Source organism: Sapajus apella, unplaced genomic scaffold, assembly GCF_009761245.1.
Source record: "Sapajus apella isolate SASKATOON/1434 unplaced genomic scaffold, GSC_monkey_1.0 scaffold2, whole genome shotgun sequence".
In the NCBI taxonomy this organism is placed as follows: Eukaryota; Metazoa; Chordata; class Mammalia; order Primates; family Cebidae; genus Sapajus; species Sapajus apella.
In genome coordinates, this window is record NW_022436942.1 from 51432708 (window position 1) to 51448568 (window position 15861).

A 15861-nucleotide genomic window follows, 5' to 3' on the forward strand; every position below is an offset into this window, starting at 1 on the left:
AACACTAAATAAAAAGTTAAGAACAAGGGTGGACCATGGATGCTTTTATGTTAAAAGTTCATATATTGGACATGGTCTAATTCACAGTTGAAATGCAACTCTATTAAATTGAAATTAAATATAAAAACATTTATAATATAACCTAATATAACCACATATTTTTAATCTATTTCCTAACAAATGACAAAATAGTAGCTGAAATTATTAATTCACACATAAAAATACCTGAGAGCATTAACAGTCATATTAAAATGGAAGATCCATTCTTCCCAAAAGCACTGGTTTTCCCACATATTTCAATACATTAAAATGACCATGTTTCATAGTCCTACAAAGTTGATGTGATTATTATATTTTCCTTTACGTAGTATTCTTTGTGTCATAGCAGATTAATCAATCAGTAAGGTTTTTTTAAGGAAAGCATAAAAATACTTTTTTACAATTATAATGAAGTGAACTGTTTATGCTCTCAGTGGGGATAAAAGACAAGAGTTCTCTCCAATGGCAAAATAAATGCAAAGTTATATTGTTGAGTGCAATTCTAAGTAGTTATATTTTAGTTTATTTTTACTTCTTAAAATGGCCAAGACAAATTACCAAGAAGCACAATGTATACGTGTACATATTGCTATACTGATGATTATAAATGAAACTTTTTAAATTTTAAATTAAAAATTAAATTTTCATTGTTGGCTAAATTCATCATTTTAACAACTTACTATAAAGTCATGTCAGCAAATTGAATCGTTTTATATTATACAGAATATACTAAATACAATTCAACCTTCTTTTGCTAACTCACAATCTTCATTAAAAACATAACCTATATACCGTATTGTATAAAACATAGCCTACATACCACTGGTATAACCAGTTACTGGTCATGGATTGAATAGTTTTTAACAATAATTGAGGAAGGATATGCTAAATGAGGACAGACTTAATAAAAATTACTATTTTGATCAACTAATTAACCATGATTAAACAATAATATCATATGCATATTCCATAACATTATACTTCAAAATTATCATACTGTACCGCTTCAAAGCAAGATTAGACTCTCCTCCATGACCTGAATCATTACCAGCATCATGAACAGCTTCATAATGTTTGAAAAGTTCATCAGCAGATCCAAGAGATTTCATACACTGGGGACATATGAAACCCTATAGAAAAAGGCAGAAAATAGTTTCAAAATAGTATTTAATATTCTGAAATAAGAATTTGCATATTATGAAATATCATCAAATATCTTAATCATACCAATGGTTCCATTAGGTAAATTATATCTTATGGTATTAATCCCAAATTCTAATATCATGCAAAGATACTTCACTGTCTATTCTAGTTGAAGTCTACAAAATGCAAAGAAAGCCCTTACAACCGTCTTTTACATTAGATAAAGTAATAGCTGGAGTACCCAAGTCTAATCTGAAAAGCTAGTTCTAAAATAGATTAGTTGAGAACACTTGCCATCATATCCTTCCATTCACTAGATAGCCCCATTAGTAAAATGATGTCTGTTCCAATCTACCTCACAGGAATGCTAACAAAAAAAAAAGAAGATGATGATGAAGAATCACTGAGGGGAGAAAAGTCATTCATAATCACCACAAACCTCAGATATCTACAACAACAGACAAGTATTCTAGTCAGTAAATTTCTTTGCTAACCTAAGGCTAACACAGTAAAGGCCTAAAATTAGTGTGTAGCCCCATAAAATATTTTAAAAATATATAATTATATAATGAATCCCAGAATTATTACATGGTTAAAACTATCAACTAGAGTACTACGTTAAAAATGTTGATAAAGATCCATGTTTTACAAGTTTTAGGTTCAAATTCATTAATGAATCATAAAATGAACTTACTGGGTTACAACTTTTTTTTTTTTTTTTTGAGACAGTCTTGCTGGACACACCCAGGCTGGAGTGCAATGGCACAATCTTGGCTCACTGCAACCTCTGCCTCCCAGATTCAAGCGATTCTCTCTGCCTCAGCTCCTCAAGTAGCTGGGATTACAGGTGCACACCACTATGCTCAGCTAATTTTTTTTGTATTTTTAGTAGAGACAGGGTTTCACCATGTTGGCTAGGCTGGTCTCAAACTCCTGACCTCCACAGGTGATCCACCCACCTAAGTCTCCCAAAGTGCTGGGATTACAGGTGTGAGCTACCACGCCCAGCCAAAACTTTTAAAAAATAATTCTCTACAACAAAATATATTAGAGTTTATCATATGCAGTAAGGATAAATAATGTTTTGTTAACTTCTGTTTTGAGTGATTACAAAAAGTATAGCTCTTAAGTGGTTGCTATCAAAAATATCTGAGAAGCACAGGTACAGACAGCTGTTAGTTATACAGGACAGAATATATACCAATAATGACTATTTATAGATTCTATACTATGTGCTTTCCCTGTACAACCTCATTTAAATCTCTCAATATTTTCTTAGTATTATTATCTCCATTTTAAAAAGAGGAAATTAAACCTCAGAAAAGTTTATGTTACTTTCCTAGGATCACAAGCCTAATTAAACCAAAACATGCACAAGTCTGCTAGACAAATCCCATGTTCTGAAATGCTATACTATCTCTTAAACTCATTGACTCACCCTTATAAATCACTGCCTTAAAAGATGCCCTTTTAACTAACTTTTTAGTGACTTTATTCAAAAAATACTTATTGACTATAATTTCAAGTGTTATCACTGTTCTCTACAAGATATAAATGATAAAAATATAGTCTTGGCCTTCAAAAAACTGAGAAGGCAGAATATATATATATTTTAAAAATACCTTCATGCATGAAACTGCATTAATGATTAACCAGATGGCACTTAAGTTTATATTGTAGGGGTACCTGATTGCAAAGTAAATTAGCAAATTAAACAAATCATAGCCTTCTCTCCAATTGTCTGTTGGTCCTATAAAATATTACTTACTCAACTTCTGTATCCATCAAAATGTCAGTAGTATTCAAACTGTTACATAATACCGCCAGGTGTGGTGGCTCACGCCTATAATCCCAGCACTTTGGGAGGCTGAGGTGGGCAGATCACTTGAGGTCAGGAGTTCAAGACTAGCCTGGCCAACAGGGCAAAACCCCATCTCTACTAAAAATACAAAAATCAGCCGGGTGTGGTGGCACACACTCAGGAGGCTGAAGCACTAGAATCGCTTGAACCTGGGAGGCAGAGGTTGCAGTGAGCCGAGATAGTGTTACTGAACTCCAGCCTGGGCAACAAGAGCAAAACTCCGTATCAAAAATGTGTGTGTGTGTGTGTGTGTGTGTGTGTGTGTGTGTGTGTGTATTCATAAAACATAATACTTCAGTATCATCAATCCAATATAAATAGAAAACTCTCAACTTTGAATTACTCTTTAAATTATCTGCATTCCAAAGTGTTTATAGATAATAAAGTAGTTTCCCCACACTTTACACACATACATCACATACATATGCATACATGCACACACACACACATACACAAACACACCATATCAAGGGTTTTGAAAAAGCCTTACTCCAAAATCTTGACTTTTAAAAAATATTACTGGATATTAATTCTGAAAACACTATCAGCCCATTTTTCACCCTAATACACAAGAATATCCTCATGCAATCAATTCTGTATGAGTATTTCATATGCTGAAGGGTATCTATGGTCATTCATTAAATCAAAGATAAACTAGTAACTAGCAAAAATATGACAAAGTTATTACACATACAATTCTGCTAATTAAAGGTAGCAAGATATAAACTTGTTTTACTTCCATCAAATACACCACAATTCTAAAATTTCCCTCTATTACGGATATAAAAATAAATTGGAATGTGTGTGGCACTGGTACGTCAATGCATTTCTGCACTGTAAGCAACAAAAAAATACATTATAACTTTGAAGGTTCTATGGAAAGTAAGTTTTGTTTTATGAGAATGTACAGCTTTTACATGTAAGAATGGCCATGGTCTCTTCCTTCTTTAAGAAACAAATACAATTCCCTTTAAGGACCACTGTTCCCCACGGCTCTCTCATTGACCTCCTCCTCTTCTGACTCAGTATTCTCCCAGGTATATAATAATGCAATGGTTTCAGCTATCACTGACGTGCTGATGACTCCCAAGTCCATCTATCTAGCCAAGAACTCGCTCCAGAACTCTTCTGGATCTTTAACAACATGTATCTCCACCTGCATCCCACGGGCATCTCAAATACAACAAATGGAAGACTCATTTCCCAAACCTCCTTTTCTCACCAACACCTACCTTTCATCCGAACTAGAAACCTAAAAATTTGGCTAAACTACTCTCCCTAATGTACACTAAGCGTAAACATTTCTCCTTTCCATTTTCTCATCTCCATCCTCGTTGCAACTGCTCATGTTCAGTCACTCAGCATTTCTTGTCCAGACTACTACAATAACATTAGAAACAGTGTTCCCATATCCAATTTTCCCACTCCCTAATTAATCTTTCACAGGGCTACCAGAGGAATCTTTCTAAAATAGATTTTTCAATATCCTTCACCAACCTTTATCATCAACATGGCATACAAGGTTCTGCATAACCATTCCCCAACAACCTATGCAGTCTGCTCTCCAGACATCCTCTCACCATACTTCAACAATACTAAATATCTATGTTTCCCTGAGCATGCCATCAAATTTCTGTGCCTTTGTGTATACTGCTTTTTCCCTCCAGAAGCATTCTCACCAGCTTGTCAAGTTCCTATACTCACTATAATACTCAGTATATTGGATTTTTTTCATCCATATTTCCATAATGGCCACAGATGGTACTTTAAACATAGCGTATTTTTCTAAATTGCATATTTATTTACTGAAATATGAATGAACCTGGCAGTGCAAAAATTGGCACACACAAAAAATAGAAAATCTCCAATAGTTTACAGATTATAAAATCTCCCAAGGGAGAAAAATGAAATAAGCAATCAGTACTCCGAGCATGTAAAAACTAAAAATAAATAAAAAACACCTGTTCCCTGAGTGCTGATGCAAAAAAAAAAAAAAATACATCCTCATTTATTATTTGTGCACATTATTTGTGACAGAATCAAGGCTGATTATTAGACATACTGATATGCTGACAAATATTACCAGACAATGCTATATAATACAATTATATATAAAGAATTATGGGAACACAGAAGAAGTATCCAACTCCACCTGTGGCAGCAGTTAATGCTTTACAAAAATACATATTATATATGTGTCTCATCTCCATCCTCATTGCAGCTGCACATTTTGTGTGTGTGTGTGTGTGTGTGTGTGTGTGTGAATGGAATTAGGTACTAAAGAATTAATAGGAGTTTACCGGTAGAGATAAAAGAAAAGCATTCTAAGCAAATTGAGCATAAACAAAGGTGCATGAAACACCATGAAACATAGTCATGTTACGTTTAGAAAACAGAAGGCTTCTAGGTGTGTTCTGATCACAGAGCCAGAGTGAAGGGCAGGGGCACAAAAGGTGAATAAATGCAATAATTTCCTATGAAACTCCTGAAATGAGCAAAGGGTAGTATTGAGGTTGTGCCTCTGGACATCAGAATACAGTGATACCACTGGAGATATTTGGTACTCAACACTGTCTTCTGAATGAATGAATGTTCCCAGTCAGGATGTTAGTCTAGCTGCTGTTTTTCTCTTCTTCTTCAAAACCATCTGTTGGCATTCTTAGATCTCCTACCCACTGTTGTACAACACTACTAGATTTGCCTTTAGTGCAACAGTACATGCACCCCTATAATGTTTAGCCTGTCATTTCTCTTTTGTGCCTCAACTTCTGCTAGTGACTAGAAAGCAAATTAAAATGTGTTCCCTTGGAGAAGCTACATCCCTATTACACAATTTAATCTTCACAACTTTAGTTTTTTGACTATTGTCTCCACTTCAGGTTTGGGCTCCAGATACCTAAGAGTGCCAGAAAGCTGATGATCACACTGAGGTATGCCACACCCTCTTAAAACTTCCAAATATTACCAGGTTAATACTCCAGAAATAAATGATTCATTCTTAATGAGAAATTTTAAAAATCAGTAACATACATTTCATTATAGAAATATTCCACATAGGCCGAGCATGGTGGCTCACACCTGTAATCCTAGCACTTTGGGAGGCCGGGGCGGGTGGATCACAAGGTCAGGAGTTTGAAACCAGCCTGGCCAACATGGTGAAACCCCATCTCTACTAAAAATACAAAAAAACTAGCCAGGCGTGGTGACGGGTACCTGTAATCCCAGCTCCTTGGGAGCCTGAGGCAGGAAAATTGCTTGAACTCAGAAAGTGGAGGCTGCAATGAGCCAAGACCATACCACTGCACTCCAACCTGGGCGACAGAGCAAGTCTCCATCTCCAAATTTAAAAAAAAAAAAAAAATGAATTTTCCATGTGATTAGGACTATCTTCTTTAAATAAAACTTAAATTTTGGAACATTTCTAATAAAAATAAATCTTTCTAAAATACATATAATTCCTCCTCTTCTCAAACAGATGATATTAAACCTTTGCCTAATGCCTCTGAGACATAAATATTTATCACTGAATAAATGTCTTCTACCCTATTAATTCTGGCAAGCCTCTTTAATTCTTATACTCATACTTTATAATTTGTCTGCTTTGTATTTCAACAGTCATTTCCAAAAATTCTTAGCATGCTAGCTCTGGGAATGCTAACCTGCAATAAATGGGATTGGCAGATTAAGAAAAAAAAAAAGTTTATTAAAACCCATCAATCATTTAAAATAACAGTATGATGAGTTTAGAATGAGTGCCTCAGGGACGTCCCATAAACAGAGTGCATGACCATTAATTCTTGGACTTTGTAAATCAATTTGATATAAGAGACTCTTTTACTTTTTTCTAAATGATCTCCAAGGTGATCAAGGTTGCTAGATAGACATTTATCAGAGAAGGACTGTTAGCTACCAATAACACACTAAAACTAGCCAGCCACACTTATTTCCTTTAGTCATTTCAAATTTGTCACCAACTTCCAAAAAACGCATTTTACTTAAGATTAAAAACAATAAATTCCATACTCTTAGAGTTTGGTTATCTGTAATCCTTTCTCATCCACTGCAGCTGGGAACTTACCTTAACTAGATATTTAAGTTATTACTGTTGTACCAAGTATTGTTCTAATTAAAAGAAAAGCCCTTGCCAGGTGCTGTGGTTCACACCTGTAATCCTAGCACTTTGGGAGGCTAAAGCCAGGAGATCACTTGAGGCCAGAAGTCCTAGACTACCATGACCAACATGGTGAAATCTCCACCTCTACTAAAAAAAAAAAAAATACAAAAAAATTAGCCAGGCATGGTGGTGCCCGCTTGTAGTTCCAGCTACTCAGGAGGCTGAGGCAGAAGAATTGCTAGAATCCGGGCTAAGTGCAGGTTGCAGTAAGCCACAACTGCACCACTGCACTCCAGTCTGGGCAACAGAGTGAGACTCTGCCTCAAAAAAAAAAGAGGAGGGAAGGAGGGAGGGAGGGAAGGAAGGAGGAAGGAAGGAAACCCCTTACTTTAAGTGCAGAGTAGGTGAGATTATTTATTACTTTTGATTTTTGTCTAGCCCATAAAAAAGAAAAGTTGACCCACAAGGTCCAGAAGGATAACATGTGATAAAATGCTAAGCAGATTTGCAAGAATCTTTTATGCCTCCATCTTTGCTTGCACTGCTTCGGCCAGTTTAATTGGTATCCTCCTGCATGTACCTGTTTTCTCCACCACAGTTAAAATCTCTGGTTTAAATGTTCTCTTATAAAGTTTTTCCTGAGTTCCTCTCATGCTGAATTAGCCACTGAACTTTTTGAAAATAATATCTATCATAGAAACCTCTTGGGGTAGTTTATCATACCATATTCACCTATTACCTCCCTCACCTGCCAAAATATCTGCCACATAAAATGTATTCTACTAATGTGTCAAATAAGTAAATGTTGGTGAGATTGCTTTCTTATATACATAATTGCCTCATAGAAAAAAAGTGATTTTTGGTCTTTCTCATGCAAAAGGTTGCATTCTTTTATAATATTTATACAGTATTTTTTAAAGCTATGTTTCCTTTGTTTTTTGAATACCATCGTGATTTTGAAAGAAAACATACATCAGAATCATCCGAGAAATTCTTTCCAGCCTAAAGATGGGCAACACTTCCACTAACTTGCTTCCCTCCTCAGCCTTTGTTATATGCCAGGCCCACACTACTGAGAAATATTTTTGGGGTGATCCACTGTTACTTATGAGAGTATGTCATTCTGTCACCTTCCTCAAGTCTGGGGGAGTTAAAACAAAAATTGAGACAGTCTTAGATTCAAGTTCTAATACTGTATGTTCTCCCAGACAGGGACAATAACTGTTCATATGCAAAGTCCTCTTTTTTTTGAGACAGAGTCTCACTCTGTTGCCCAGGCTGTAGTGCAGCGGCATAATCTCAGCTAACTGCAACCTCCACCTCCCCAGTAGCTAGGATTACAGGTGCGCACCACACACCCAGCTAGTTTTTGTATTTTTGGTGGAGACAGAGTTTCACAATGTTGGTCAGGCTGGTCTCGAACTCTTGATCTCAATGGCGAGGTTGGTCTCAAACTCCTGAACTCAAGTGATCCATTTACCTCAGCCTCCTAAAGTGCTAGGATTACAGGCATGAGCCACCGCACCTGGCCACAAAGTCCTCTTTCTCTGTAAGTGCAAAGTATTTTATCCTAAAGCATTTTAATACATTCATAAATGAAACATTAACAATAAAAATATAACTTACCAATGTTAGAATAATACTCACTTAATATTTTGATTTCATGGCAAAACTGATTCAAAATATTAACTTAAATTTCTGTATTTACAAATTCACAAAAAGGTGCAAACAGTAAAAGAAACCATGCAGACTTCCCAAGAGCCTCTTTTCCTTATTAAAACATCTTTAAAGCATGCATAATTAAAGTAATCCATATTCCCTTGTAGCATAAAAAGTAAAGCAACACCGAGGCAAAGAAAAGCCAAGCTATTTTGAGTAACCCGAAACCAAGCTGCTAAAACAAAATATACAGGACCCACAGTAGCACTGGAGTCATTAAGAAGTTCCTGTCCTCTTGTTTCATTTTCAGCATGCACTTTCTGGTAATGCTCCAATAAATCAACAGCAGTTATACATCTTTTCATACATAAGGGGCAGATGAAACCCTGTGAAATAACAACTTTTAGAAAAATATACGGAAAAATATTTTTATAAAACAAGACAATGCAAATAGAAATAAAAAGAAATGTGTATCTCTTTTTAGTATTTGTAAGGACAATTTTCAAGTGGTAACTGCACAAAAGGTGAAAACCTATCTAAAGTAGGATTTCTAAAACTAGTTCCCATCCTTATGCTATAAATTTGCATTGGTTCAATTTATTTTCATTATGGTATCCAGTTACTTCAGTTAGAATATTCTTTATGATATTTTTTTAAAAAACTTTGTGTTTATGACACTTTGTCCTTACTTACGTAAGACCTATTAAGCAAATTAGCTTTTGGTTTATTTTATTGATTGATTGATTGATTGAGGCAGTTTCACTGTTGTCCAGGCTGGAGTGCAGTGGCACCATCTCAGCTCACTGCAATCTCGGCCTCCTGGGTTCAAAAGATTCTCATGCCTCAACCGCCTGAGTAGCTAGGACTACAGGTGCATACCACAACACCCAGCTAATTTTTGTATTTTTAGTAGAGACAGGGTATTACCATGTTGGCCAGACTGGTCTCGAACTCCTGACCTCAGGTGATCCAACTGCCTTGGCCTCCCAAGGTGCTGAAATTACAGGCATGAGCCACTACGCCCAGCTGAGATCAAGAAATTATTGGCAAGTATAACAAATACTTTCATGTTATATAATGTTCTCAACAAAAAAGTTCTCCTTGAAAGTAATTTAATGGAAGTAATTTTCAGTCTTTACTATATTCCACTAGCCTAAGATCCCATTCTTGCCCACACTCATAATTCCCAGCAGATGATTCTTCCTTCAATTTTCTGAGCCAAATAAAACCATTGTCAAACAGTATTTCAAATTCCCTATACCTAACAGTATCGGTATTTTAAAATATGGGCTGTTATACTGATTTATGTATGGCTTAAGTTTTTGTCAAATAACAATAATAGGATGAGAGGCCGGGCATGGTGGCTCACACCTGTATCCCAGCACTTTGGGAGGCAGAGGCAGGCAGATCACTTGAGATCAGCCTGGCCAACATGGTGAAATCTCGTCTTTACTAAAAATACAAAAATTAGCCAGGTGTGGTGGCATGCATCTGTAATCCCAGCTACTCAGGAAGCTCAGGCAGGGGAACTGTTTGAACTCAGGAGGTGGAGGTGGCAGTGAGCCAAAATGGCACCACTGTACACTCCAGCCTGGGCAACAGAGTGAGACTATCTCCAAAAAAAAAAAAAAGAATAATAGGTGTGAACTTGGGTTTCAACCAATGCCTGATAATAGGACCTTAAGGAAATCACTTTGCTTTGCTAAGTGTAAGTGTCCTTATCTATAAAATGGGCCTAATATTAGCACATATTCTTCTAGAGTTATTGTGTATGTAAAATACTAAATATAGTACCTGAGACATTGTAAGTGCTCAACAAATAGGAACTGTCATTAGATGTCTATTTAAAGATGAAAGGGAAGAACTGAGAGACTAGATAAAAAGATAGCAATTAAAAACCTAGATTATTCAGCAAGGCCAAGGAAATGATGTAGTGAGAATATGAAGAATAAAGTTTGTGGGATGATAGACAATTATGGTAAAGAATGGAGAGATACGATTTTAGTATTTCAGGTTAAACTATTGTGCATGATGATACAGTAGAAGGTATTGCCATGGAATTGAGTAGCTAGAAAAGAGATAATAAAGATCATTGACACTGACAACATTAAGGAACTTGGAGGTTAAAATATTCCTTGACACTGGGAGGTCACATTTGACACAGTGACACTGACCCTGGAAGGTTAAAATGTTCCTTGACCTCCCAACTCCTTAATGTTGTCAGTGTCAATGATGTTTATTATCTCTTTTCCAGCTACTCAAATCCATGGCAATACCATCTACTGTATCATCCGGCACAAAAGTTTCACCTGAAATATTAAAATCACAACTCCCCATTCTTTTCCACAATTGTCTATCCTCTCAAGCCTGGAGAGATGGCTCATGCCTATAATCCCAGCACTTTGGGAGGCCAAGGTGGGTGGTCACCTGAGGTCAGGAGTTCAAGACCAGCCTGACCAACATTGAGAAACCCCATCTCTACTAAAAATACAAAATTAGCTGGGTGTGCTGGGGCATGCCTGTAATCTCAGCTACTCAGGAGGCTGAGGCAGGAGAATGGCTTGAACCTGGGAGGTGGAGGTTGCAATGAGCTGAGATCATGCCATTGCACTCCATCCTGGGCAACAAGAGTGAAACTTCATCTCAAAAAAATTTTCCTTGAGTTATCAAAGTCATTTAGGATAATAGCAAGGAAAGAGAGGAAGACTGAAAACAAATGTCAGATGGGAAGCAAGACAGGGTAGCAATTAAGAGCTAGGCTTGGGCTTGAATCCTGGATTCATATCACTCTTAGTAGCTATGTGACCTTCAATTTCCTCAACTGTTAAGTGAAATAACAATAACATCTACTTCATATGGATCTCATGACACTTAAATAAGATAATACATGAAATAAACATCATTATACCTGGTACAAAGAAACATTCAGTAAATGTTAGCTATCATTACTGTAATTATTCCTTTTGTTAATAACCCTTAAAGATTATCCAGAGGATGAAAGGAGGAACAAGAGTTCGGTTTTTTTTTTAGCTAAAGAAAGAGTTGTCTTCCAGATGACCACAGTCTCAAGTGCTAAAACTACAGAACAATTCCTCTTTAAAAGATGCTTCGGCCAGGCACAGTGGCTCACACTTGTAATGCCAGCATTTTGAAAGGCTGAAACAGGCAGATCACTTGAGCCCAGGAATTTCAGACCAGGCTGGGCAATATGGCAAATGCTCATCTCTACAAAAACTACAAAAAAAAAAAAAAAAAAAATTAGCCGGGCATGGAGGCATGCACCTATAGTCTCAGGTACTTGAGAGGCTGAGGCAGGCGAATCACTTGAGCCCAGGAGGTCCAGGCTACAGTGAGTCTTGTTCACAGCACTGTGCTCCAGCCCAGGCAATACAGTGAGACCCTGTCTAAAAAAGGGAAAAAAAAAAAAAAGAAAAGAAAATCATGTTTCATTTGTTTTTTTTGTTTGTTTTTTGTTTTTTTTTTTTTGAGACAGTCTCCCTCTGTTGCCCAGGCTAGAGTGCAGTAGTGTTATCTCACTCACTGCAACCTCTGCCTCCCCAGTTCAAGCGATTCTCCTGCCTCAGCCTCCTGAGTAGCTGGGATTACAGGTGCCTGCCACCACGCCCAGCTACTTTTTGTATTTTAAGTAGAGACAGGGTTTCACCAAGTTGGCCAGGCTGGTCTCGAACTCCTCACCTCAGGTGATTCGCCCACCTCGGCCTCCCAAAGTGCTGGGATTATAGGCATGAGCCACTGTGCCTGGCTGTTTTGTTTTTGCCACCACAGTTTTAGGCTGCTTTTCACTTTACTCTTGTTTGTTCACTGTTAAGTTTCCATTTACAATCATTCATTCAAAAACTATTTACTTGCTGGTTCTACCATACAGTAGGGTAACTGTGGTTAACAATGAAACACTGTGTATCACAAAATAACTAGGAGAGTCTTTTGAATGCTCTCACTACAAAGAAATGATACATGAATGAAGTCATGGATATACTAACCACACTGACTGGATTATTATGCAACATAGATATGTATGAAACATCAAATTGAAACCCACAAATAGGTGCAATTAAAACTGTCAATTTAGGCCAAAAGTGGTGGCTCATGCCTGTTATCCCAGTATTTTGGGAGGCCAAAGCAAGGGATAACCTAAGGTCAGGAATTTGAGATCAGCCTGACCAACATGAAGAAACCCTGTCTCTACTAAATATACAAAATTAGCCAGGCATGGTGGCGTATGCCTGTAATCCCAGCTACTTAGGAGGCTGAGGCAGGAGAACTGCTTGAACCCGGGAGGCGAAGGTTGCAGTGAGCTGAGATCGTGCCATTGCATTCCAACCTGGGCAACAAGTGCGAAATTTGTCTCTCAACTAAAAAGTGTCAATGTAAAAAGTAAATAAATTTTTTTAAGTACTATGTGATTTTTTAAAAATCACATGGGTGGCTGGACACTGTGGCTCACGCCTGTAATCTCAGCACTTTGGGAGGCCAAGTTGGGTGGATCACAATGTCAAGAGATCAAGACCATCCTGGCCAACATGGTGACACTCCAACTCTACTAAAAATAAAAAAATGAGTTGGGCATGGTGGCGTACACCTGTAGTCCCAGCTACTTGGGCGGCTGAGGCAGAATTGCTTGAACCCAGGAAGCGGAGGTTGCAGTAAGCCAAGACTGCATCACTACACTCCAGCCTGGTGACAGAGCAAAACTGTCTCAAAAAACAAAACAAAAAAAAATTACATTTTATACCCCCCTCTAATCAGAATATTTTATTAGATTAACAGTCAAAATGTATCCAGAATCTCAGCACCCCTACTGTTACCACTCTGCTCCAAGTCATCCTCACACTGTACATAGATCATTGTAATAGCCTCCTAATACTCTCTTTGCTCCTACCCTTACCCCACTAACAGTGTATTTTCAACACAGCAGCTATCGTGTATCCCATAAAAACGTAAACCAAATCTGGTCATTTCCTTGCTTAAAATTTTCCAATAGCTTCCTACCACAGTAAGAGTTAAAAACTAAAATCTGTGTAATAGTCTATAAGGCCCTACAAGAGGCAGGCCCAATGTCTCCTTGCTCAGCATGTTAGAGCTACACTGGCCGCCTGGCTGCTTTTTCCTGAGATGGAATTTTGCTCTTATTGCCCAGGCTGGAGTGCAATGGCGTGATCTCAGCTCACTGCAACCTCCGCCTCCCAGGTTCAAGTGCCTCAGCCTTCCAAGTAGCTGTTTTACAGGCATGCGCCACCATGCCTGGCTAATTTTGTATTTTAATAGAGATGGGGTTTCTCCATGATGGTTAGGCTGGTCTCAAACTCCTGACCTCAGGTGATCTGGACACCTCGGCCTTCCAAAGTGCTGGGATTATAGGCATGAGCCACCACACCCAGTCTCTGTTTGCTTTTTCAACATGAGAGGCATATTCTCACCTTAGAGACCTGTTGTTCCACAGACCCGGAAAAATACTTGCCCCAGAAATCTACGACTCATTTCCTCAACTCCTTCAGTTCTTTTTGCATTATCCCCTTCTCAGAGAAGTCTTCCCTGATAACTATTTAAAATTGCAGCCACAAAGAACACTTTATATGCTCCGTTTCCTGTTTTATTTTTCTCAATAATACCAACTGTCTAAGTTGATACATTATTTATTTATTTATTTTTGAGGCAGGGTCTCGCTCTATCATCCTGGCTGGAGTGCAGTGGCACAATCATGGTTAACTTGCAGCCTCGAACTCCTAGGCTCAAGCGATCCTCCTACCTTAGCCTCCCGAGTAGCTAAAAATACAGGTGCATGGCACCACTCCTGGCTAATTTTCTTTTATATTTTTTGTAGAGATAGGATGTCCTATGTTGTCCAGGCTGGTCTTAGGTGATCCTCCCACCTTAGCCTCCCAAAGTGCTGGGATTACAGGTGTGAGTCACCATGCCTGGCCAATACATGTTTAGTAAGTTTTTATTTTTGCCTATTTCCACACACTTGAATGTAAGCTCCACCAGGATAAATATTTTTTAGTTTATCCTAACAAATGAATAATCGGGAAGTCTTTCACTCATCCCACCACATGAAGACACAGGGATAAGGCACCATCTATGAAACAGGAAATGGGACCTCACCAGACACCAAATCTGCCAGCACCTTGATCTTGGATTTCCCATCCTCTGGAACTATGAGAAATAAATTTCTGCAGTTTATAAGCTACCAAGTCTATGGCATTTTATAATAGCAGTTTGTGGCATTTTATAATAGCAGTCTGAACTTACTAAGATAAGCAGGTGAGGTACACAGATTAGCCTATGGAAAAGTTGCAGAGAAAATAAAAAATCTTGGCACACTATAAAAGCAGAGAAAGTTCAATATGTCTGCATCAAAGGGTATCAGGAAGGCTACGGGAAGAAATGAAGCTATAGAGGTAAAAAGAAAGCAGATCACCAACAAATAAATAAATAAACAACAACAAAAAAATTACTAGAACAAGCTAAAGAATTTAGACTTTATTCTAAGGACAACTGATTGAAAGCCATTAACCTGGGTGTTTTGTTTTTTTGGTTTTGTTTGAGACAGAGTCTTTAGCACCTAGGCTGAAGTGCAGTGGCATGATCTCAGCTCACTGCAATCTCTGCCTCCCAAGCTCAAGAAATTCTCGTACCTCAGCCTCCCGAGTAGCTGAGATTACAGCCATGCACCATCATGCCCAGGTAAAGTTTTTTTATATTTTTGTATTTTTAGTAGAGACAGAGTGTCTCCATGCTGGCCAGGCTGATCTCCAACTCCTGGCCTCAAGTGATCCCCCAGCCTGGGCCTCCCAAAGTACTGGGATTACAGGCATCAGCCACCATGCCTGGCCTAACGTGGGTTTTAATCAGGAAAATGGCATAATGAAATCTTAGCTATATTTTAAAAGAATAGATTCAATTAGAAGAGAGAGGAGATAGGAGATGGGTAACATTAGACAAAAGGAAGACAGAATAATATGTGAGAGTTAATGATTTGATGGCAGTCTGATTAAGGCAGCAACAGAATGGACTAACATTATTA

The 15861-nt window shown here is 37.8% G+C and overlaps 1 protein-coding gene across 2 annotated transcripts in view; it reads right to left on the reverse strand.

Moving 5' to 3' along the window:
• EEA1 (early endosome antigen 1) overlaps positions 1 to 15861 on the reverse strand; it is a 160773-nt gene that overhangs the window by 97522 nt on the left and 47390 nt on the right. For both annotated transcript variants that reach the window (XM_032297585.1, XM_032297576.1), the window contains exon 3: positions 1042 to 1169. In XM_032297585.1, coding sequence (XP_032153476.1) covers positions 1042 to 1169 — 128 coding nt within the window. The remainder of the gene's footprint in view (positions 1 to 1041; positions 1170 to 15861) is intronic.